We start from the raw sequence: 24,855 nt of genomic DNA, 5'->3' as shown, positions 1-24,855 counted from the left end.
ATATTTCATGCTTAAATGTCATAACTATTAGTGGTGCCGCCTGTATCGTGTTTCTACGTATTCACTATAATTGTGTGATACGGAAACGCCTTTCAATTTTACTTAGATGTACATTTTTCTTTTCTTAGCTCCTCCTCAATTTCTTACTGTTACAAATCACCAGGTAATCGGAGCTATAAGTGGCAGTAGTATGCATAGCGGTGGTATCCTGCAACGCTTTGTGCCACCACAATACGTATGAAACGCTTCTGGGCTGCACAAGTAGAAGAAAAATCGTAAGAGGATGGCACGTTAAAGAATAATGTCGCTAACGAACGCTTTACGCCGGCACATAAGCAGAATTTGAAAGATCATTGCAGCTTTGTGGGCAAAAAATGTCGCTACCAGCGCTTTTGCTGCCGTACACCTGTCCTGTGATCCGGTACTGCGTAAGCGGTAATCGTGCAGAGGTTTCTTATTTACGCTCTTGTATTTACATGCCGACCCGCTAGCTGGTCGGCAAGCAGGGCAGCCACTCCCATCTTTTACAATAGCGACAAGCAAAAACTGCTGATAGCGCAGGGTATAGAGAGCAACCATGTTAAGCAGCTAAAGCAGCCCCAATAAATGGTTTCGGAATGAAAATATTATACTTTGAGCAAGAAAGGCAAGAATTTTTGGATGTTAAGACATTTCATTCAACTAAAACAAGGTTTCTTGTGCATACGCGTTTGCTGCTACATTACATAAATATATAATAAGAAATTTGCGAATGTATTGAAGTATCTTATGATGCAAATCGGAAGTATCGTATCAGATACAATAATTGCGGTAGTATCTTGTATCTTTATCTCAAATGAAGGTCAAAAGCGTGGCAGTTTGGGCGAGTTGGTATGTCATGACTGTTTTAGGCTTGTAGCGCAGCTCAGAAAGAGCAACCCTCTTTCCTTTTTTGCTCTTTCTGAGCTGCGCTACAAGCCTAAAAAATTATCTCAAATACTTGTTGCCCGAGTATCTCGTATCGTACCTCGATACGATTTCAAGGTATCTTTGCCCAGCCCTTGGCACAAGCCCATTGTTTCATACGAAGTGGCCAAAGTTGGTCCCACAGTTTGTTTCTAACTGGGCTCTCTCAGCAAAGGAGCTCGATGCTTTACCAATTAGACTAGTGATCCAAGTTGGTGTGAGAAGTTAGATGCCGACGGACGGACAGACAGACCACAAACTGGGTGAAGTTCCAAAATAATGCTAATCGCATTCAAAGGAAGTGCCCAGCCGAAAGTCTGCCGGAAATCATCTAACGAAGGCTTCCAAGGCAGACGATATTAAGTGCGCCAGTTGTTTTGGCGCACATGGCGTCAAATGTTTTGGCTTCAAGAGATTACCCTACAATTGCACAGTAAAGCATTATTCTGCGGGAAATGGTGACGGAGAATTCTACTCACAAATTTCACCGGCGGAGGCGTAGTTTGCAAGCCGACAACCGTGGTCAATGAGCAGTCCTCGTGTGGGCCAGTTCAATACTTTTTAAGCACCATCCCCATTTACCTACTTCCATTTAATCAAAAGGCGACGAGCTGACGACTACTGCTGCGATTCCCTCTCCAGCAAAAGATAGGTAAGGTCCAAAACTACCTCCAATTTCAGATGCTGACTGGGTGCCTTTATTACCCATACCTCCTGTAATCAGCCGTGATTTGATGACTTCCTCACTCAATGTTGTTGTTGACGGACATGAAAATGAGAAGTGTAGCGGAAATGCTGGAACTTCTTGTTAGTACTATGCGTACACCACTTTTATGCCTCAAAACGCCAGATATAACCACTACCGATCAAGGTTTGTACGCACTTCAGCTCCACTTGTAGGCTATAGAGTAAGCCATCGTGGCACTGTCAACCATAAATGGACATTACAGCGAATGGACCATTTTCTTCTTATGCAGTGGAATACCAGCAGCCTATGCGGTCGCTTGTCAGACTTTCAACAGCATATGTTGAAGTATTGAATGATTTATGAAATTTAACGCCCCAAAAGGCACTGTCGCTATGAGATGCGATAGTCTGGATTAACTTGGACCACTTGCCTGAGATTATTTAATGTGTACGTAAATCATCTAGGTACACGAGCGTTCTTCCATTTCTCCTACATAGAAATGTAGCCGCCACGCCCGGGAATCGAGCCCTCGACCTCGTGGTCACCAGCAGCACGCCATAGCCATTGCACCACAGAGACTTTTTTAAAAATTACCGGCTTGGCAAAAGAAAGTACAATGTGAATATTACATGGCCATAAAAAAACTAGTCAATGCCGGACCAGTGTGTTGTGATAAAGACGATGTAGGCTAGTCACTTTGTCCAAAGCACTTACCCAATCAGGAGGATCACTCTGTTCACAGAAAAATTCGCGTATACATAGCACACTTTCAATGAAGTATTCAAGTGCTGGGGCCTATACAGTGCGCTTATGTCTAATATCCATACGCATTCGCCACACGATATGCATGCAGAGAAGCATTAACAGATCGACAGGCACTCCCTCTGGTTCCGCGCATGGCAGGAAGCGTATCCCGAAAGCACTTAACGGCAAATCCTTTTTAAAGCTGCGTTTTAGAAGGTCCCACAAAAACACTGCGTCATGGCAGTCCAGAAAGATATGCTCGATCGTCTCCGGTTTTTTGCATATAAAGCAATTCACAGACCAAGGTACAAAAATGCCTTAGAGTTGCCGGTAACAGCTTCTGTTAAACCTTTCTTTCTTCAACTACATAAAGGCACTCTCCCAGTGAAACCGCGGTTGCAAAGCAAAGCAATTGGACCACAGAGGCGGGTGCGTATATTTGAAGTATAACTTTCCTTTTGCTGTTTGTATACGAATGTAATATGACTTCTCCATTTCCACTAGCGGAATTCATTTATTTACGCTCACAGAATACCGAAGATACCCGCAAAGTGTTGCTGTGCATACGTTGTGATATGACATACGTCCGGCAAAAAACTAGAACTACACGATAGCGATGATGAGCAAAACGAGAACAAGGTGAAAGCAGGAGCCAACGTTTCGACAAGTGGACTTGTCTTCTTCAAGGACTTGTCGACTAGTCCACTTGTGGAAACGTTGGCTCCTGCTTTCACCTTTTTCTCGTTTTGATCATCGTCTTGAATTTCCATCTCCCGCCTTCCCCCTGTTTTCCCACGACTGCAATGAGTACGCTTGTTCCACACTGAAGCCCGAGCATCGAATATTCACCGTAATAGACGGTACATTCATTCAAGGCAATATGTTGACCCGTTTTACCTGGCTTTGATGATAAAAAAAATGTGGGCAGTTTCCACTATAGTGGTGCAAGGCTGGGTCACAGCGGAGCTAGTTCTGGCTTTTGCTAAGTTTTGCTACGTTTTGCTAACTTTTGCGAGGTTATGCATCGCTCGGGTAGGTTCACACTAAGTGTTGCTAGGTTTTGCTATGTCTTACGAGGTTATGCATGGCTTAACTATGCTCATACTAAGTGTCGCCAAAATTTGCTAAGTTTCGCCAAGTTTTTGGGAGGTCATACACGGCCAGGCCGGTAAACCATACAAGCCCCAGCAAGTTACGCGCAAACAAGCCACAGTACGTGCATCACAATTTATTATGTACAGTGCTTCAGTACCAGTCGTCATCATCGTCGATCCGGTCCTCGTCCTCGACGTCCGACCGCCGTCGTGGTCGTCGTCGTGGTCGGTGGCGTTGGGGAAAGTTTCGCGAAGCACTTGCAAGGCAGAGTTCTGTTCAAAATTCCGCACCGAGCTCACCGTGGAGAGATTCACGCCGAACGGGAGCCGGTCACAGACGCGGCAGCTGTGCCCGAACTCTATGCCGAGGAATTCGCGCTGGAAGCGGCCGTTCGCACCTCCCATGGATTTGCGGGCTTGGCGTTGGAAGTTCTCGGTGACGCGCAGGCCCGGAACCGATTGCCGGCGGCGCCGAGCGTTCACTCGGCAGCGTTCGTTGTCTCCGGCCCGAAACTCGGGATCCTCGGCTCGGCGACGGCGTTTGTCGGCGGCGGCTTTGGCGCGATGGGCAGGATCGGCTCTCCTTCGTCGATCGTAGCCCCGCTGAGCCACGCGCCGAGCTTCCTTATAGGTCAGAGACGCGACAGCAGTGCCCAAACTCTATGCCCAGAAATTCGCGCTGGATTCGGTCGTTCGCACCCACCGTGTCTCGGCGGGCTAGACGCTGGGAGTTTTCGAGCAGTCGCAGGCCAGGATCGCTTTCTCGGTGACGTCGAGCGTTTAGGCGCCGACTCTCGCGTTTCTTGGACTGAAACTCGGGATCCTCGACTCGGTGTCACTCTTCTCAGCCGCAGTTTCGGCGCGGTGTTCCGGATCAGCTCGGCGGCGACGTATCGCTTTTCGCTTGGCAGTATGGCGCTCCTCCTGGTAAGCCGCTTCTTCTTCGGGCATTCGGATATTCTTCGGTCTGCCCATGGCATCAGCACGTACTTATGGAGTAGAGGAGGCGAGAGGTGTGCCGCCGCGCCGGCCCGAGCCTTTACTCGCCTGTGACGTCACGACTCCGCCCAACGCGCGTGGGGTGCCAGGAGTTTACGGGGCTCGGTGCTCGGTTGCTAGGCAACACGAGGCGGCGCACAGCTGGGCCGAGTTTCCTGGTAACACTCCACGGCGGAACGAAAGCTGAAACAGCTCCGCTGTTAAAAGATGCGCAGGGGCTAATATCATAGCCGGCGACTTTAGTTCCCACCACGCACAGTGGGGCAGTGCTGCAATATACTGTCGCTGTAACCAGCTGCAAAATTTTATGGAAAACGAAGGTCTGGTCGTATTAAACGATGGTTCACCCACCTTTCTCCGCGGCGCATATTATAGTAGCTACAGTGTCCAGTAGTGTTTCGCATAATGTGAGCTAGTGCACCAATGTTAAAACGCACTGAAGCAACCACATTATTACGTACATGCGTCTAAAATGGCTCGTCCCTTATGCTTCATTGAATTGTCTGCTTTCAAAACGTTCTTCGAGCAGAGTTGTGGAAACCTCAGCTCCCTGTGTGAACCCGAAGATCTTATCGCTTGTGCAGTGTGGGACACGACTAAATTACGCAGCACGCCTTTGTCAAAATCGCCAATTGACTATTAGCCGAAGCATGGAGAGGAAGCACATAGGAACCAAATACTGTACGAGCACAACGACGTGTCAAAAGCTACCTACGAAAATTGGGAAGGAAACGCTGGAGGGCATTTTGTTCGACTTCAGATCCGCACAAGCCGCTTTTTAGGGTTCGACAAGGCGTGCGCAGTCTTTGTTTTTCTGCGGTACAAAGCCATCCTTTTTAAGCTCTAGCCCTTCACCAATGCCGACAAGCTTTGGAAGTTGCTGAATATCTTGTGGTTGTTGTAGCTTCTTCTAGCTCTCGATCCCTCGAATTAGATATGTACCGCCATCTTAAGAAAAAAAAATGTATTTTCGACGTTTTTTACCCTGTGGGAGCTTGAAGCTGCTCTAGATGTTTCAACATGATCATTTACACCTGGCCCAGACTGTATCTCTGACGCAGCGTTCTTTCAACTTGGCATGGAATATTATATATAGTCTCACTTTATAATACTGCGTAAATCTCAGGCGCCGTTCCTGAACAGTTGAAAAACAAACCTTCAGGTCACCATTTTCTTCCGAGAACTCATCCTATCGGCCTTGGCGAGCCACGTGAGAAATGTGATGGCGCAGGTGGACTCTTAGGCATCGAAGGCGCGTATGATATTTTCCACGAAGCTATACTTAAAGGGAAGCTGAAACACTTTAAAAAAAAAAGAGTTCTCTGCGGCATTGTACAGTTTTGAGTCCCCTGAACACGAATATCTGGTTCAAGAAGGGCGGAAACAAACGCAAGCGGCTGTTTTTCCAAGAAAACGCGCACCAGCGCCTCAGGGCATCGCGCGAACGCCGCTGTTGCCCGTGATTGGTCGGGGCCGCTGTGACGTCTTTCGTGGCAGTCTCCGGTTGGCGCCGCCGTTTCAGAGCGTAGCACGCTGTTCTGTTCTGGCTTCATAGCTGAGTTGTAAGCATTATGGAACGTTCTCGCTGTCTCGGACAGCTTGTATTTTCGCCGTACAATGTACATGTTCGAACCGACAGCCGATACGGAAAATGATGGCGGCAACGGCGGCAACGACGATGTTGAGTGTGCCAACAGCGAGAGCGATGTGTGCACCTTCTCGCGCGTTGGAAATCTTAGCTGGTACGTATGTTTTTTTTTTTTTTTTCATGTAGCTGCAGGTTCCAATGCCGGGAGAAAAAATGCGCTAAAGTGTCACTGGGAACTTGCTGCTGGAAGAATGCCGAAGCACTAACTTCTCATTAGATTGTACACACGGGTGCAATTCCGCGATGTCAAGCACCTTGCCGCTGCTTGTCTAAAGTAGTCTCGTGGTTTTTTGAGTGTTGATATACGATCGCGAACATAAGTGCCGCGTTTCAAAGCGCGCGCATGCAGTGCTGCGGGGTACAGTCATGGAAGTTGCTTATCATACAAATCCAGAGATGGCCAGAGGTATTATATGTGCAATATTCATACTATGGTTCGACGACTTTGCGATTGTGGCTCGATCAAGAATCGGTATGCGTGCTCCATGCTAGTGTTGACATAAAGATATTAGGCAGTTTTAGCTCCGCCGTGTGGTAAACACGATAACTGCAACCGTACGTCAAATGTCACTAGGCAAGCCTATACTCCATTTCATACCTCAGGTGCAACGCTGTGGAAGCTACGCACCAAGTCCGGTCACCAAAATTGAGTACTGCGCGCGTTTCCGTCTATGCTTCGCAGCGTGCCAGCGGCGTTTGCTCGCGCGAGCATGCACGTGAAGCTGCCGCGACGGGCTGCAATTAAATAATACCGAAAAGAAAATTGATTTAAAAGAACGTGTTAGCAGCCGTATAAGTACACGGATTGTTTCTATGGGTAAATTCTTTTTTTCATTCAGAACTGAGCTTATATATGGAAAATTTTCTCAAAAATCGGGTCAAGAAACACCGACCTTTTTCTAAGTGCGAACGCAGCCACTGCAAGAAGTATCTCAAGCCTCCACAGCGTTGCACCTGATGTATGAAATGGAGTATAGCAACGCTAGCAACAACGCGTTTCCGCATTTGTCGTAAGGCTATCCGGCTACGCTAAAGCTGTGTTACCAGACGTTAATGGCTGCGAATGTTCGCATTTCTCGAGTGCAGCAATGTGGGCCTAATCAGACTTTCATTAAACTAGGTGCACCTGCATGTGCTGCGTATTGATGGAAGATGAAGAGCTCAGCACAGTTGATTTCATCGGCACGAGCTTATCTCTCCTCACCGCACGGACCCACAGCGCTGCAAGCTTCTTGTCCTTCGGGAACCTGTGAAACACCACATCGTCTCGCTCGCCTGTGTTCGCGCAGCCGAATGCTGCAAAGAACGACGGCATGTTGGGCGCCCTTGGCTGTAGGCACTCACGCAGCACAGAAGGAAAGAACAGTTTACGAAAATCACAAAAGAAAACAAAGGTGAGCGGCGGCGGCGGCAGATCTCTCGTAGCGTAGTTCAGTAAAGCGCAGGACGGAAAGAGGCATGCCAGCACATGCCAGCACGCCGGTCCGGCAGCTCGGTCCCCGCGAATGACGTCACTCTCGCCGGTTCATCATCTGGCAACCACCTCACACGGCGCTCCGGGAAGCGATGGGGGCGTGTCCGCGGGGGTGATTTAGAAAGCGATTTCCGCCCCTTATATTACCAAAACGAAGAAAAAAAAAATCGGAACCGTAAATTATTAGGTCTGTTCTTCCCAATCCCAGCAATTCATGGAAATTGAAAACCGTTTCAGCTTCCCTTTAACGCCCTCGACGCCTTGGACATCGGTGGCCGTATTTATGCACGGTTTGTAAGTTACCTCAGTGGCCTTCGGCGTTTATGACGAGCGATAGGGATACTAGCCATCATCACATGGTGTCCCTCAATGTGGGGGGCTCATCCCTACGTTTTTGAACGTTGCTATCATCAGCTTCGCTATTGGCTTCCATATACTGCACAAATGAGCGCGTACGCGGGCAACTACAGTGTTGTATTTTTTTGCTTCGAACGCATAAAAGAAAGCTTAGAAAGGTTAGCTGAATTACGTCACTACGGATGAATTATCTGCCCATGCGGATACCGTTTGCAAGAAAAACTAAAGAAATCGCTTTACTAATTAAACTAAACCCGCCGCGGTTGCTCAGTGGCTATGGTGTTAGGCTGCTGAGCACGAGGTCGCGGGATCGAATCCCGGCCACGGCGGCCGCATTTCGATGGGGGCGAAATGCGAAAACACCCGTGTGCTTAGATTTAGGTGCACGTTAAAGAACCCCAGGTGGTCAAAATTTCCGGAGTCCTCCACTACGGCGTGCCTCATAATCAGAAAGTGGTTTTGGCACGTAAAACCCCATAATTTAATTTTTTAAATTTACGAATTAAACTGATTACAATTAATGAACTTGCTAGCTCCCAATTTTGCGGCATATGTTTATATTGGAAAGTTGAACGGAATTGTCATAAAAGTCAAGTTGCATATTTCTACATTTAAAAATAGCCGTACAGACCGAAATAACCGGCTTCAAGTTATTCGGTCAGTTCACCTGATTACGCACGAGGCACCGCGAAATGCCGCTCTCTGGCAAAACTCTGCGTGGCGTAAAACCTTGGTGTTAAATGAACCTGCCTGCGCAAATGCCTATTCTCACGACTTTATTTCGATTGGCACTGTGCGGGACTTCCGGTTGGATGCACAGTCACTTCAGAGGCAGGGGCAATATGAACTGCTTTATCGCGTCGCACATCCAAGCTTCATTTTAAGCCACCCTACTGCGTCACAGGAATGTTGCACTGCGAGCCACGCTTCTCTGTGCTGCGTGCGCAATCAGGTAAATTGAAAGAACCACTTGACGCCACCTATTACGGCTTGCAAGCCCATTCTGAAATCTAGAATAACGGAGGTAGACTATTATGACGATTTCTTTCAACTTTTCCCTATAAACATGTGCCGTAAGGTGTGTAACTAAGACGTCAATAAATGTAATTAGTTGAAGTAGCAAATGAATTGCTTTGATTATTCTGGCAAATGATGTCCGCTTAGACAGATAATGTGTAGTGACGTGCTTCGAGTAACTTTTGAATGCTTTAAAAAGTGCTTGATGTAAAACACACGCACACACACACACACACACAAATAGTGTCATTGATGTTAAATATTTGCCTAAATAACTTGAAAAGTAGACTTACCGGTGAACTCTACGGAAGTGTTGCCATTAACTGTGACCTTTGAGGGTCTTGAAATATAAAAATTTTGAATGTATTTTTTGTCAATAATGTGGTGTAAGTTGACAAAAGAGTTCGACTTCGATGGAAAGTGATGTAATGTAAAGCACAGCGAGAATGATTACGGGAAACAACTGTTATAACAGGGCCGAAATGAGCCTCTTAAAGAGAAGCATGCCTCAGGCACACGAGAAAAAGAAATGAAGGAAACTATTGCAATGAACGTGTGAGAGAGACACGGCGTTGGGAGCGGACACTTTTATTTGACTGCCTGCTTAGTGAAGCACCTTGCCTCTCCAGATAGCGCCGCAGTTCGGCTTGTCCTTCCACACTGGCGGCGAAAGCGTGCAGCTACACTGCCGTGGCGAATCCAACGCGGTTCTGGTTCCTGTCGAACACGGTGTAGTACTTGCGCATGAACACGGCACCCAGGATCCAGAGTCGCGATCCCGACTCATTCGACTCGGAGATGCGCGTGAAGCAGCGAACCGTGCCGCCCTCGATCGGGATCTGGCAATGAGCGGTGGTGGTGGTGAAAAACTTTTATTGATGAGAAGGCCAAAACTAAAAACAAATTAAAATTGTCATTATGCGTTGACAAGGCAAGCGGCTTTCGTGAGCATTGTGCGGTTGTTTGTGAGTAGCACCGCTTCTTTCTCTCCGAACTAAGAACAATGGTACCTGAGTAACAGGAAAGTATGATTCGGGCTTACCTTTATGATGTATTCCTCTCCTTGCAGCGTAAAGGCTTTCTCGTTCAAACTGAAGATTATTGCTGGAAGATTAGGTATTCGGTTGCAGTCGACTTCGTACTGTAAGCGCGGAGAAAGTAGAAGTGCTGAAATTGCGATATCCAGGCTTAAGAAGCATACGTTTCTTGATGTATGGTTGCAGATGATCTTTCATGGAATGTAAACATTAACAAACTAGCAACACAGACCTCTTGAGCTATAGGCTACCTATTCAACGTAGCTCACTTCATAGCTCTCCGGCTAAGTCAAACCGTATTTTGTTAATGAAGACTGTGTTACAGGAAATTAGTGCTGAGCACTTATAACACAAATAACGAACACAATTTGAAAGAAAAGAAAATATTGCGCACTTACGAAGATTACCAAGGACCAGTTTATAATCTCTGCATGTATCCGCTGCTTATGAAATATGTGATGCTACAAGATAATGACGTTCATTTTCATAGGTACCACTTCAGCATATACGCAGGAAAAAAACAATCTTCATCCGCGATATTCGCCCTGAATTTGCTACGTCAAATGTAACAACCAATGACAAATGCATGGACAAAAAGAAACTATGGCAACAAGCAACCGCATAGCAGGTAATCCATGTCTTAAGCAATAAATAAATAAATAAATAAATAAATAAATAAATAAATAAATAAATAAATAAATAAATAAATGAGAACACAACCTCGATTTTAACAACAACCGAGGGTCCTTAAAAATCACGCTAAGGAAATCATACTAACCCACAAAATTTAATGCAATACTATAGTCTGCAGTGCCATTGTGGCTACGCTGTCGAACATGTACTACACTTCCTTCTTGTGTGCCCGCGACACGATACTACGAGGCAACGACTGCAGGCTGATTTATTGTTTTTATACCGCTGACCGTTCACTTTGAAAGAAAATGCTTAGCCCATAGACAGCAATGTGGCTACGGAAAGGAGCACTTGCTTCTTTTAAAATCTTTTTAGAACGTACAAAAATGTTTCGATCATACTAAGTCTTCGTGGTTGAGCCCATTGGTTTTTTTAAATACCATAGTTCGTATATCTGCAATTTACGTTTAATTTTGAGTTTGTTTAATTTGGAATGTGTTTTGTTATGTGTAGATAGGCCAGCCGTCTCGTCTGCAAAAGCCTCAACTTATGAGCGTTTTCACTGTTTTGTGTACTTTTACTTGCTTACCGTATTGTGTGCATCTCTTAGTGTCGTTTTACTATCTTATGTGCCTGCCTTTACTCGTATGCAAACTTAGGAAATGTTCGTGCTATTTGACTGTCTTCAGTGACGTTTAGCGTTCTTCGTGATTTTAGTTTTGCTTTCCCTGCGTAAGGGAGTAGTCGGAGTGAATGAAGGTGCCAACATCTTTTTAATTTTATGTTAAAAGGAAAGCTGCACCACCGGAAAATACTGTGAGGCCATAGAAATAAGAAGCACTTCTCTCAATTTTACGCATACTTAATGTATTACTGTGATCGTTTTGATAACTTTGTGCGCTGTAACTAGAGTCCACACGGAAAGAATACAAATCTCTCGTGACTGTGGTTCTTAGTGCGCAGATGGGTGTTCTCATTTTTATAAATGCTTCCTACGTCTTTGTGCATCTGCTTGTGAATAAGAAACATCACGTTTTGTATAACTTTTATTCTGTATAACTTTCACATTACATGACTTGCGTTTTATAAAGCCTAAATTTTCTCGAGTATTGCGTTTTGCCATCTTTAGCTGCTGCATAAACATAACTGCAAAATGTGTTCAAATGTCGAATGTGCCGTTGTAGCGCAATGTCATCTCTAACTTTAATCGAGAACTAGCTTCTGCTGGAAGGTGCAGATGTTTCAATGACATGTGACAAGCGCAGGAGCCCCTCTCACGCGTTGTCCAGCTTTAACTCTGGTACCCGTTTTCAACTATATTACAAATAAAAAACAACAACGAAAGATACAAAGGGCATTGCGATTTAAAAGCCACTGCATCAGTATGAAAAGGTAGAGATAAATAATAGGAGCATGGAGGGTTGGTAGACAATGGAGATGGAATACATCAATCTGGGTATCAAAGAAATTTAAGACACATAAATTGCCCTTTATGGCCAGGTGACACATTTCGCCACCCTTTTGCAAAGGCTTTAAATGTCTATTAGAAATTCTACGTATGAAAATAAATAGAAGCATTAAGATTCTCTACGCCACAGATGCAAAGTAAAGGTGGATTTGCAATGAGCTCTCATGCTGTACGTACGTATCCCGAACCAATGCGCGTGGCTCCAATAGCCCTGTGCAGATCTTGTACTTCTCCTCTGGGCCCGCTGAGAAAGGATGTTCCAGAATCGACCGCGGCGTTGCAGCCACCGATACAGAGCCTAGTGCCTGCAACTTCGATGCTGTCAATAGCAACGAGAGTGCCAGTCAGTGTAATGAAATGTAAAGAAAAAAATATGGAGGGTTATTGCATAACGCGGTAATAAGCAGTGCTGAGTCCACAGCGCCGTTCTTTTAGATTCCATGGTTTGACGTGTTGACGAGTACCTTCGCCCTTGCAGCAACATTGGCATGTAGACGCATGCGACATTGTTAGTTCTTTCGTGATGATTTTAACACTGTTAATTTTTTTTTACAACTAGCACCATGAGGACGCTGCATTACATACAGTGTCATGCAGCACCGATAGGCAACAGCAAGAAATTATTTTTTAAAACTTTACAGACGTTATTGTATCGTCGTTTCGACGGGATCCACAGCCTACATGTTCTACGGGCTGTAGGTCATTGCGCCGGTCGTCGCAGTATTTTGTCAAATTGCACGTTAAATGCGAAGCATCCTTTAGCATAGGTCTTTGTCAGCGTGGCTGCATTTCTGTTCGTCAGCACGTATTTTCTTGAACAGAAAGATGTCTCTAAGTAGTGGACATTGTACATTAAAAAGGCAGGATCCAAAGGAAGAGTTTATGGGTGCTCAGCATACCCGGATACTCAAGCAGCTTCCGGAGAAAAAAATTTCTACAAAAGTCGCAGAAAAACCTTCAGCGCCAACAAGTGTTTTGCAAGGTTAGGTTTGAAATTGGTGACTTCATGGCATCTCGTCTGCTCTCGTAGTAAATTCATGTCAAGAAGAAAATAGGGGGATGCTTAGCAAGATAGTTTGCTTAAGTGCAGAGGTTCCGGCTTCCGGCTTCTTGTTTAAAAAACTTCCTGAACTAGGTTTGCGAACAAGATTTCCATATGGAAGCAGGGACGTCGAAACACTTAAAGGGCCCCTCGCCAGTCCACACAGCAAACTTTGCTTATACGCTAGAAGTTGTTACGTGTCCTCTAGGGAGCGTTCTGCCGCAAAAATGTTTCACATCGGCTCATTGATCGCCGAGATGGAAATATTTCACTGCCGCGAACCCATAATTTCAGAAGGCGAGCTCCACTGCCAAGCGTGGCGCTCTCTCCACTTGTCCCGCCTAGCCTCCGCAAGCGAAATTCCTTCGCTGCGTTCTCCAATGCCGGAGCTCGAGGATCGCGTGACGCATACGTCACGGGCCCCGCCTTCATTTTTTTTCTCCTCGCTTTTTTGCGGCGCAGCGCACTACTACTGACGGCGTCGCGCGCGAGCTCTTGTGATTGCCTCGTTTCGCGCAGAGCACGATTTGGCGCGCTGTGCACGAAGACAAATCAGTGCTACACGAATAGTGAAGCAGATACAAGCGGATCACAGAGCATGATCGCGCGCTGGAACACGGTAGAAAATGGCATAGTTTCGGTGTCTGCGCGCGACTGCACGACGTGTGAACAAGCAGACGAAACGGAAGTATACATCTTTCTTGCTGCGGCGCGAAGTAAAACAAAAACACGCAGACATTCCGTTTGTGTTTTTTGATTTCTCTAAGCTTCAATTCGTGTGTTCAAGCTATATATTACACAAGCAACAGATGTTGCCTTGAATAATTCTCGAAGTCACGTGTCCCCACGAGCGACGTCACAGCACAAACACGTGTACGTAGGCACAGTAGCGCGTGTACGTCACCCTCCGGCTTGGAGCGCAGCGGCCGCGAGGAGAAGGGCAAACGGCGTTCGGTTTGAAATTTCAGATCTTTCGGCGGCGCGTAGCGATGTAATACTTTGCAGACCCAGGTCGTTATCGCGCATTGTAGGCTCTGCGCTTGTCAGCTCAAAATGGCCAGACCTGGTGAGGGGCGCTTTAAACACACCTTTTTGGTTGGCGTCCTTTTTTTCTTTTGACATGCAGATAGGTCGTAAGGTACATATGGAAATCTGGGCGTGAACCTTAACTCTGTATACCGGTGCTAGCGGTATTCTATCTATATAATTGAACATTGATTACATAATCGCGTCGTGAACAGAGAGACGCAAAACAGAGGTGGGTGTCCACGTCAACATTGCGACTGTGCGACGCGGCAGTACTACTCCGCATAGACCGAGAGAGGATATTTCATGTAATCACGTGTTATTTTATCTCACGCATTCTGTAAGTTTGATATCCTAGATATATATAGCATTGCTTCAATAAAGTTATTAAAACATTCAATTTTGACCAAAGATTTCTATGTCATTATTGTTTCCTGACACCTGATTATTTGAAGAAAAATATAACTGTACAATTGCAGAAGCTAAAACACTTAAAAAAATAGCATGAATCACTCACATCATATACGACTAAATGAAAATGCCACATGGTACACTACGAACATGCTTTCACCGAAAATGGAATCTCCGTACCCTTTCGCGAGAATTTGTGTGGTGGGCAAACTAATCTGAGAAATTCATTTTCACACTGCCACCAACAAGTACGGTTTCATTTTTTCACCAAAATTCATGCTGGCCGTAAGAGAGCTGGATAACTTGTCGTGTGATGAACATATATTTCTTTCAAGCCGGCAACCATTGTAAGAAAAACCGTGCAGCCGCATCGCTACCAGCAAACTTGCAGCAGCGTATACACTTCTTGCCGACCCCTCCTCCCCGCTCCGAGTCTCTAAAATTGAACGTGTCATTTTTAGAAATATCTGGCGAGAGGGCTCACTTGTCCACGGTGATCTGCCAGTAAGTCTGCTGGTTAACATCCACGTAATGGATGTCACCCGTGTACCGTTCCGCGTTGATGCCCCCAAAGTATATCTCCCCGCCATCCTCCTCGCTGGGCTCCTTGCTCATGTAGATTGAGAAGACAGCCTGTCGAACGATGCCCTGCCTCACCATGGCGTCGAATAGTGGCAGCTGGTCGTTCTGCGAGATTCTGGGGTATGCTAGGCCAAAGATGCCGTCGTACTTTGCATCCTTGAACAGCTTGCCGTCTGCGTGATCCATTTCGGCGAACTTGTACTGCACCACGGTGGCCGGACCGACGCCCACGTTGTCGATGCTCGTGACGCCTCGCACCACACCGCCACTGTAGCGGATCCGGATGTACCGTACGGCTTTCTTGTAAGTGCTGGACTTGCTGCTGTCATACTTTGCGCTGTGGCCTGCGACGGACCAGTTTTTCTATAGTGAGCTGTATTGTGGGATATTTGTTTCCGGCCCCACATAAACGAAATCTCAAATTTCAAAGTCTCTAAATGTCTGTGTGACCTGCTTAAACGAATGTAACATCATATCTGCTGATATAAGCGATCACCTGCCAGAACCTTCCTGTGCTCACGAAATAAATATATGAAATAAAACGCTCCACGAAGCTCGATTTTACTCAAGAATTCACAGTGAACGTTCTACGGTGTTGGTAGAAGCTGTGGATTCGCAAACTAGAGCCACGATGTTGTAGCAATGCCTTTTCCGATGCTATTCCTTTTCATGCTTTTCGCCCTTCGTCAGTAGTCAGAGCGACGCTCCGTCCGCGTTATCAATGGGATTAGTTGGCCGTGACAGGGGGGATGATAAGAGTGGCATAGAATCTACACTAGGAAAAAGAAACATTTATTATTATTACTATTATTATTATTATTATATATGCAAACATACAAGCACCCAAAAGAAACAGGGACGGAGCAAGCTGACAACTGCCACCGAGAGGGGCACAACACCTGCCTACTCTTTCGCGAGGAGGGAATGAAAAGAGTAGAAGACGCGAAGATAGGAAACAAGGAAAGAAAGAAGGAAAGTGAGGACAATGCACACAGTATAATATTTCTCCAGGTGTTGCTCAGCTTATTCTGCAATTCTCGCTGCAACCCGCATTAAAGAAAAAATAAAAAAAAATGCGAGAACTGCAAACGGATAACTAATGCGATGCATCATTGTCCATAGCGACTCTTGTGCATCCGGCACTACTAAGGCACTTTTAACCTTTCTGCGAGACAGTTGTCTCGATGGCATCCTTTAATACTCTATGTTGTAGGTCTCGTGCGTGCTATGTGGCTGTCGTAACTTGTCATCTGTACGTATCACTTCATTTATCATCACATTCACCTTCAGTAGTAGTATTTTCATTCATTCATTCATCCATTCATTCATTCCATTTATTTCTCATTGTTACTTGAATTGTACAAAAAACTGTTGGGCCCGTAGCCGAAGGCTAGTGTGGGCCCATAGTCAATATGCATATATCAGCAGCTACAAAATTTAGTACATGTCTACTTCCTAGTAATAAAATTTAAAACAATTAAGCGATAACAAACACACGCAATTAACAAAAAGATACAGTAGATGATACAAAAATAGGGAATCAAGTAATTTTAGTTTGGTACAACTTTTTGACAGAGATTGCAAAACACAGGGAATTGACAAATAAATACCGTAGATTATTAAAAAATGAATAAAGTAATTTTATATCGGTACAACTTTTTGACAGCGATTACAAAATTGTTTACCATTTTTGCTTCATGAGGAATTGAATTCCAAATTTTGGCACCATGAAACTCAATCAGTCGTTGACCGTACGTGTTACGAGAGACAGGTATAATGAACAAGTCTGGCAGCAATAAGTGATTTCCGCATATAATATTGTTTACCAGAATCGCAACTTTCATTTCGGATGCCAGGGGAAAGGTAGTATGCCGAGACGGCTGAATAGCATGGTGTTGTAATCATATGGGCTTGTGCATGTTATAACACGCAAGGCCCTTTTTTGTAGCCGAACAAGCGGATCTATGCAGGTTTTGTATGTGCCAGCCCATGATTCACAGCAGCATAGGATGTGGCAATGGAAGATAGAAAAGTATATAATCTTAAGCACGTCAAGATTATAGTATGCTCTACAGTTAATTAGTACATAGCAAGCGGGTGCTAATTTCGAGCATATACTGGTTATATGTGGTCCCCAGTTTAGGTTGCGATCTAATAACACTCCTAAGTATTTTATGGTGTCTAATTGCTCAATAGTACTACCTTCGACATAAATCTGCATACCTGTTGTGTCACGTTGGGAATATCGGGAGTGGAATACCACGTATTTCGTTTTATCTCTGTTTAATGCTAATTTATTCCGCGTAAACCAATTTGATATGTTTGACAATTCGAGATTTATACTCTTCTGTTATTCCTCAAGGGATTCACCTGAAAAGATTAGTGCGGTATCATCAGCATAAATAACGTAAATAAATAAATGCAATGGTGTAATGGTGCATAAATGCAGCGTAAATAAATGCAATGGCGTATATGGCTATGTATGGGCAATCTGAGACAGTAGGCTGTTCCGGGCAACGATCTAATACTGCTCCTATCTGCAGGCCACATTGTTTGAAATAGACTGTTGTCTGGCTCCGTGCATGGATCACATGTAACGGATGTTATGCGAGCATGACACATGCATGAAGGATGTCGTCGTGAACGCCTGCGCCAAGGTCGATCAAAAAAGGTCGCGAAACTTCGGGCGAGAAGTGGTTCAGAACAAATTGTCACCGACATCAGCATGGGTGGTTATGGGAGCAGCGATTGAAGCGCTACTATCTAAGGAGGGAACAAAAATTGGGAAATTAAAAAAAAGCGTTTTTTGAAAACGAGACACCGATTAATTCAAGGAAAATAAAATTTCTAATCAATTTTAAATGCGCGTGACGAGAAAAAACAGCTCTACTTTAGTTTATCATTACAAATAAATGCCTATATTTAGTGCCCACCATAAGAGTTGACGCTGCCATCACTTGCAATGCAATGCAGTTCTTGAAGTGTGCAGAAAGGCGCGCTCGTAAAGTTCACCTGTTACAATACGCCCCTCTCAGACGTTGTGCTGTTTTGCTTATCGATGTTTGTCTGAATTTGATGACGCAGGTAGCTTCATCGTTTCTGAACCTGTTCAGTCAAAAATAGTGAGTTACGACTGCCAGATAATTGTCTACTTTCATTGTTATCGTGGGACTGATTGCGCTGCCAGACGGGCTTGGCATCCCACGATGGGACCAGCACTCTACACCCAAAGCTTTCGTCGGCCTCCAAAGACAGAAGTATGTTCTGCGCAGCAGTGCCATTTCAACACCCGTACGGCTGACCTTTTACTGCATCGCTTTCCGCGCCGAAAGCTTGAAACGCCCACAAAGTCGAATGGCGGGGCATTTGAATATACAGCTCTAAAGACAGGCCAACCAAAACAAATTTCGCGCCTTTGAGAACTAAATGACGTCACCTCTTTTTAACGGATATGGCGTCACATTCTTTTTTTCTTCTAGAGGAAGTGTTCCCTCCTCACATAGATGGCGCTAAGCCCCATGAACCACCATGTTTTGAACGCATGAGCTTCTATGGAAGCTTCGCTACCAGGTTTATTTACCTTGCCTGCGCCCTGACGACCAGTTGCAGTGACACCTGACAACGGGACCTGTCCATATATACCACCGACGCACAAATCTACGCATCATTACTGCACAGGTGATATGAGACAGCAGGCTGTTCCTGGCAACGATCTAATACTGCTCCTATCTGCAGGAGCAGTATGGCTTTTTCTGTACTTTCAGCTCGTCACTGTGTACCGATCGCCTGTGAAATGTGGGTCCAACGGTTTCTTCACTTGCAAAAGAACTAGAAATCTTGAGTAGTAATTTCGAATCGAAAACTAAAGAGCTGCTCATGGCTATCACTAATTCGAAGAAAGAACTGGCGAAAGAAAATAAAGCAGAATTTAAGGCAGTAAAGCAAGAACTTGACAGCCTCAAAAAAGATCGTCAGTCATCAGTGATTCTTTCGATGACCTAATATCAGCTAATACCACCCTTGTCACAGAAAACAACTAATTAAAGAAGGAAAATGGGTTACTTTATTGTCAAGCACAAGAATTCGACCACTATTCCCGCCTGAACAGCCTTGAGATAAGAGGCATTCCTCAAACTCTAGGCGAAGACTGCTTCCAAATAGTTCAAGAAGTCGGTGACAGGATTGGTAGTTCTGTGAAACTGGACGACACAGATATTGTTCACCGTGTTCCTACGCGAGATGCTGGAAAGAGAAACCCTGTCGTCCGGTTTTACTCAACTGCTAAGCGAACATACTTTGTCCTAAGAGCACGAAAGGCACGTTTGCCAAAAGGGTGGCTTGGCTTCTTGGCAGCACTGACACTGCGATATATGTCAACGAACACTTGACGCCATCAAACAACGAACTGTTTGCTATGGCACTGGAGAAAAAGAAACCAGGAACGTTGGTTTTACCTGTGGACAGAAAGCTGCGTAATGAAAGTTAGGAAAAATGCGGACGGCATGGTCTTTCGAATTGTTTGCGAAGGTGACTTGCACATCTTTCATGACAATTGAACAACTGCATCATCGATTATTTCTCCCCACAAGACTTAACTCATTGTTCACGTGAACTCCCTTCTGCTATTCATGTTAATTCCCGAAGCTTGAGAAAGTATTTTGATGATTTTAATGTATTACTACGTAGCATCAAGACGGTAAGTTGGGCCATTTGGTTAGAATTCATTGTAAGGTTCGTAACGCAACACAAGACAAAGACAAAAAGAAGGTTAAAAACGACGACACGGCACTGACTCTCAATTGATATGTTATTAAAGGTATGTATAACATATATGTAGGTGCCAATTCAAAAACCATGACATGCACGAGACACAGAGATACATCAAGGCAACTGTGACCAGCTGACGCATAATCAAAGGTGACAAAGGTAACGCAGTTCCTTGTCGTGAAGAGCGATAGACGGTTCGCTGATACACGCCTTGTCCATATAGTCTTTATATAGCAAGCCTCAGCGATTTCTCTTGTCAATTGGCTCGCGTGTTTTTAAATGACATTAGTTTTTTTTTCTTTTTTTTTTACTAGGGGCGACAACCACACGACTTGCAATGCTCCGGGAGATGAAGTGGCACAACCCCTTGAAGAGATAGCTCATGCTCTGTAAGCGCTGCGTGAATGTTCGACTTAGGGAGCATATGCTATCTCTTCAAGGGGTTGCGCCACTTCTACTCCCGGAGCATTGCAAGTCGTGCGGTTGTCGCCCCTATTAAAAAAAAAAAAAAAAAGCAACTCGACGTTCCAGTCGTCGTCGCTCTCCGACGTCTCCGAGTCGCTGGACGCGGCCGCGTCGCCGGGTTTGGAGCCACGCATGGTGTATGTGCTTCGACAACTTGTAGCGCTGATGCAGTACTGCATCGCGTTGATGCAGTACGGCATCGGCAGCTCCCTTCATCAATGGTAGCGCCGGGAGCTTCAGCAGCCTGTAGCCCGTTGCTCTTCGAGGTACCGCGGCACAGTGGCTGCGCCTGCAGCCTCTGTTCCCGTCATGGGACCAATTCGTCGCAGCGTTCCGAGCGGAGTTCCTGCCGGTAGACTACGACTTCCGCATCCGATCCGATGCGAGCTGGACGCCCGAACGGAACACCTAGATGAGGGTCTGCGAGAATATGTTCGAGTCATGCGGCCGGGGTCCCCACAATATAATATATATATATATATATATATATATATATATATATCCTCTGCATTACGAGAAGGATGAGCCATTGCATTTTTTGCTTGCTTAGGAGGTTATGAGCCATTGCTGATGATAATAGTTTTTGTTGACGCAAAACAAAAAGGCAGGAAGCCTAGCCATAAACAGCTTCGCTGTGAAAGGGTAACAGTTAGGTAGAGAAAGTATTTGTATCCATAGGTCGCTATGAGAGGTAGGTTTGTTGTATTGTTGCCAGTAAACCACATACATGTATAGTTTTATTCTGTATTTAACGTTTAATGTATATTATGGTATACCGCGATATTCTTATCGTGCTTTCCTGATTAGCCAAATGTTGCGGTGTTTGAAATGTAGAAAGGTGTGTACATATGGGAAGGGGGGGGGGTGTATATATCGTAGAGTATACGCATGCTCCTTGGTTGATATTGATATCCATGTGAATTTAACTTTCGATTAGCAAAATAGCGTTAGAATCATTTTGTAATTTTCCGATTATGTAGTTGTCTGAAGCGCACATTTTGTTTGTTACCTATGCAAAGCTGTAATAAAGGGCAGGAATCTTCGACTATTAATGCCCTTTGTCTCTACCTCCTCTCTACCACAAGGAAATCTATAAAAATTGAAAATTTACTTTCAAATAAATGTTTGCGATGCGATGCGTTCGCACGCGATTACTCACGGCAGAGCATGCTTTCATCGCAGCGTATTGACGGCACCCAGAAGTTACTGGAGCCTGTGTCCATGATCAGCTTGAAAGACTGGGGCGGGGTTCCAATGGTCAGGACGCCAAGGTATTGCATCTGTTTGAGAATACAAGTGGTGAAACGTGAGGAATGTTAACACGAGGTCTGTTGCGCATTGTTAGACTGGGGTTAGCGACGGCATTACTTATATTATTAATATCGCAGCATGTCACTGCTACCTCATGGCAGGATATTAGTTTAACAGTTTGGTTCATGAGCTGTAAATTGAGAATTGAGAATCTTAAGCAGGCGAAAATTCGCCCCTAATACGCTCGGATGGTACTACAGCTGCGTTACCAATGAAGTGGTCAAGGAGCCCCTTTCGGTTTTTAAAGTACGATGGCAAGGAAACGCTGGATTCCTGGAGCGTCTCTGCGTCTGCAATGTAACAATATGCTTCTTGCGGCGGCTCATTATGGACAGTCATTGACAATTTTGTTAACTTTATGTTCCCAGGAAGGGCGGGGCACGGCAGTTATTCATGCCGTGACCTTGTAATTAACATGTTTAAAGAAAGCACAATATAGGACGCTTCGGTCATCTTACGTTTTGGTAGTTCTCCAGGATTATAGAAATAGGGTCGCCAGGCGCACGTCCTAGAACTGAGGTTACATTGGGGTTCTTCCAGTATAGCTGGATACTGAAAACACAAAGAATAAACCGAATAATATGTTTAGAAAAGAGGTAGGATGACGGCGCGCATCACTGTTCATCTGAAAAAAGAAAGTTATGCAGATCCAACGCACATTTTGGAATGTGTGTGAAGCGAAACGAAGCTTAGTGAAGATGCTAAATGCGATAGAACTAAATGCGGTGGGTGAACTTGCGTTCACTTTGGTCCTATGCAACATGCAATATAATGCTATGCTTATGTTAATTGTGCACCGCACAGGTCACAACTTTAATCTCATGCGATTTCTGTGTTCATGCAGTACACTATTCACAACCTACGTCAAATCGCAAAACACCAAATCGTGCAAAGGCACAGTGTGGGACCTCAACACAGCTACGCTAATAGAAGAAAGGCGATGTAATATGCTTGTAGAGGAAAATGATGAGAGGTGTATGCACAAAGAATTACGACACATATTTAAATACATTTAAGGATTGTAAGCTCTTTGTACCACAGTAGCACATACACATTCTGGAGGATCGGCCAAGATTGGGCACATATTCAATGGGCCCAAGATTGGGGTAGCCTAAATATAAGAAATTTAAGAAAATTCGTGAAGCTGTTGAATATATGAATCCGTACTATTTGGTTGCAAGGCCTGCAGTCAGGCGTCATAGAGACCCATTTTGCCTCGTATTTCCCGGTAGAGAACTGCTTTGCTGTGCACTGTATATTGTTGTCTAGAAATTTTATTGTTTTGAGATAGCTATTTGGAGGGTAGGTCCTTCTTCGTGCTTACCGAGGATGGAATGACATCCCACTATCTAACGGACAGAGGTGTGCCGCAAGGCGGAGTGTTAAGCCCCACGCTATTCAACGTAGCACTGTTGGATCATTGCCATGGACGATCCAGATATCCATTTATGCAGGTGAGTTCTGCATCAGGGCATCCGGCGTGACACGATCGCAAATACAAGAGAGGCTGCCTGAAGGCGGCCACACAAACGTCTTCCTACCTGCATATGAAAGGCTAGAACTATCCTGACAGAAGTGCCCGATTAGTCGCGTTTACACACACGCAAAACAATAATTCCATATGTTATATGCATAAATGGACTGTAACGACGAAGATCGCACAAACGTTACTGCGGCCACATGGTTCCTGAAGTGAGAAAGATAAAGACAAAAGGGGTCGGAGTCGCTGCTTTGGCTCGCCCTGTTGTTTGGCTGGGACTGCTCGGCTGCTCTCTACGCTGTACCACCTAGCCGTCAATAAACCTCGTAGCATTTGGTGGAAGTGCGGGGTACCTACGCATTTCCCTGGAACTCCGGAGCCGCACTCTGCCCACCGCTGCCACCACGACCATGCCAGGCGACGCCGGTGAGCGACCCCCTTCAACTGGACCAGTCACCTGAAGTGCCGTTCGTCAACGAGACCCAGCTATATTCAGTGACACCGCTGATACTGACGTCGACGACTGGCTTTCGTCGTACGAACGGGTGAGCAACCACAACAAATGGGACAATCCGACGAAGCTCTCCAACGTTATTTTTTATATTGCGGATGTCGCCGACCTCTGGTTCCGAAATCATGAGGCCCCTATTGCGACATGAAATGACTTTAAAATTGCTTTCGTGGCGGTATTTGGCCGTCCGACCGTGCGAAATCTTCGCGCCGAACAACGCCTCCGCGAACGAGCGCAAGAGCCGGGCGAGAATTTCACGTTACATCGAGGACGTCATCGTTCTCTGCAACCGAGTGAGCCGAATGATGACTGAGGAAGAGAAGATCAAACAAATCCTCAAGGGCATTGAAGACGACGCTTTTCAAATGCTCCTGGCTAAGAATCCTACTACCGTTGCAGCCGTAGTCACCTACTGCCAAAGCTTCGACGAATTACGCCGGCAACGAGCGCTCGCCCGCCAAACTGTTTCTCACGTGGCCTCCCTTTCCAGTTTGGCGACTGCTTACGGATAGACTGATGACGGGTCTCTGCTACCTCAAATCAAAGCATTCATTCGTGAAGAGGTGGCCCGTCAGCTCTCGCTGCTCCCTCTCACCCAGGAGCCTGTCCAACCATTGTCCTCGGCCATGCAGCAGGCCATCCGCGAGCAGGTTGCAGAGGCTTTTCCGCCAGCCTACCAGAATTCTCTGGTTGCCGCACCGCTGACGTACGCTGAAGTCGTGTCGCGTCCTAGACCAACGACCCTTCTCTACCCCACGCCACCACCGCGCGCACCATTTCTCCCTGTGCCTCAAATGCCCCCTCAGTACTTTCGGCCGCAAGATCCATGGCGCACGCGGGACAATCGGCTGATATGCTTCTCCTGCGCTCTCGCGGGACACGTGGCACGCTTTTGTCGCCGCCGCCTGCCGCGCCCGGACGTCTTCGTTGATCGGAATGTACCTGCAGCCTACCAGGATGCTGACTGGAACCCGTCGCCGAACTTCTGGACCGGTCGCCAGACCTTTAGCAGCCGTCGTTCACCATCACCGCGTAGCCGTTAAATATCGCCGATGCGTCGTCGCCCGCGTTCCAACAAGGAAAACTAAGTGCTGCAGCTTCGGAGGCAAGAGCTGCACGATTGTCGAAATGCCCAAGACCTCCGCTATCGCCGCGA

The 24,855-nt window shown here is 45.8% G+C and overlaps 2 protein-coding genes across 2 annotated transcripts in view; both read right to left on the bottom strand.

Annotated features, from left to right (window-relative positions):
- LOC126547051 (lysosomal aspartic protease-like) overlaps positions 1–3,876 on the bottom strand; it is a 72,079-nt gene extending 68,203 nt beyond the window's left edge. The window contains exon 1 of the mRNA XM_072288057.1: positions 3,772–3,876. Coding sequence (XP_072144158.1) covers positions 3,772–3,876 — 105 coding nt within the window. The remainder of the gene's footprint in view (positions 1–3,771) is intronic.
- Positions 3,877–9,646: 5,770 nt separating this feature from the next.
- Positions 9,647–24,314, bottom strand: LOC126547173 (lysosomal aspartic protease-like). Its single transcript, XM_050195049.1, has 8 exons — positions 24,295–24,314; positions 22,167–22,260; positions 21,553–21,677; positions 19,955–19,957; positions 15,068–15,502; positions 12,282–12,423; positions 10,009–10,107; positions 9,647–9,805 (listed from the first exon to the last, which is right to left on the bottom strand). Exons 1-8 carry the CDS (start codon positions 24,312–24,314, stop codon positions 9,647–9,649), a joined length of 1,077 nt encoding a protein of 358 aa, XP_050051006.1.
- Between the last annotated feature and the right edge of the window lie 541 nt (positions 24,315–24,855).

The sequence above is a fragment of the Dermacentor andersoni genome, chromosome 1, assembly GCF_023375885.2.
Source record: "Dermacentor andersoni chromosome 1, qqDerAnde1_hic_scaffold, whole genome shotgun sequence".
In the NCBI taxonomy this organism is placed as follows: domain Eukaryota; kingdom Metazoa; phylum Arthropoda; class Arachnida; order Ixodida; family Ixodidae; genus Dermacentor; species Dermacentor andersoni.
Note: the sequence above shows the minus strand (reverse complement) of the source record. Positions and strands in the feature narration are given on the sequence as shown.

Coding starts and splice junctions, on each gene's coding strand:
- LOC126547173 (XM_050195049.1), bottom strand. CDS start 24,314: ATGGTTGGACAGGCTCCTGG. Junction 21,678..22,166: donor TCCTGGAGAACTACCAAAAC/GTAAGATGACCG, acceptor ATTCTCAAACAG/ATGCAATACCTTGGCGTCCT. Junction 10,108..12,281: donor CGCGCATTGGTTCGGGATAC/GTACGTACAGCA, acceptor CCGCGCTTACAG/TACGAAGTCGACTGCAACCG.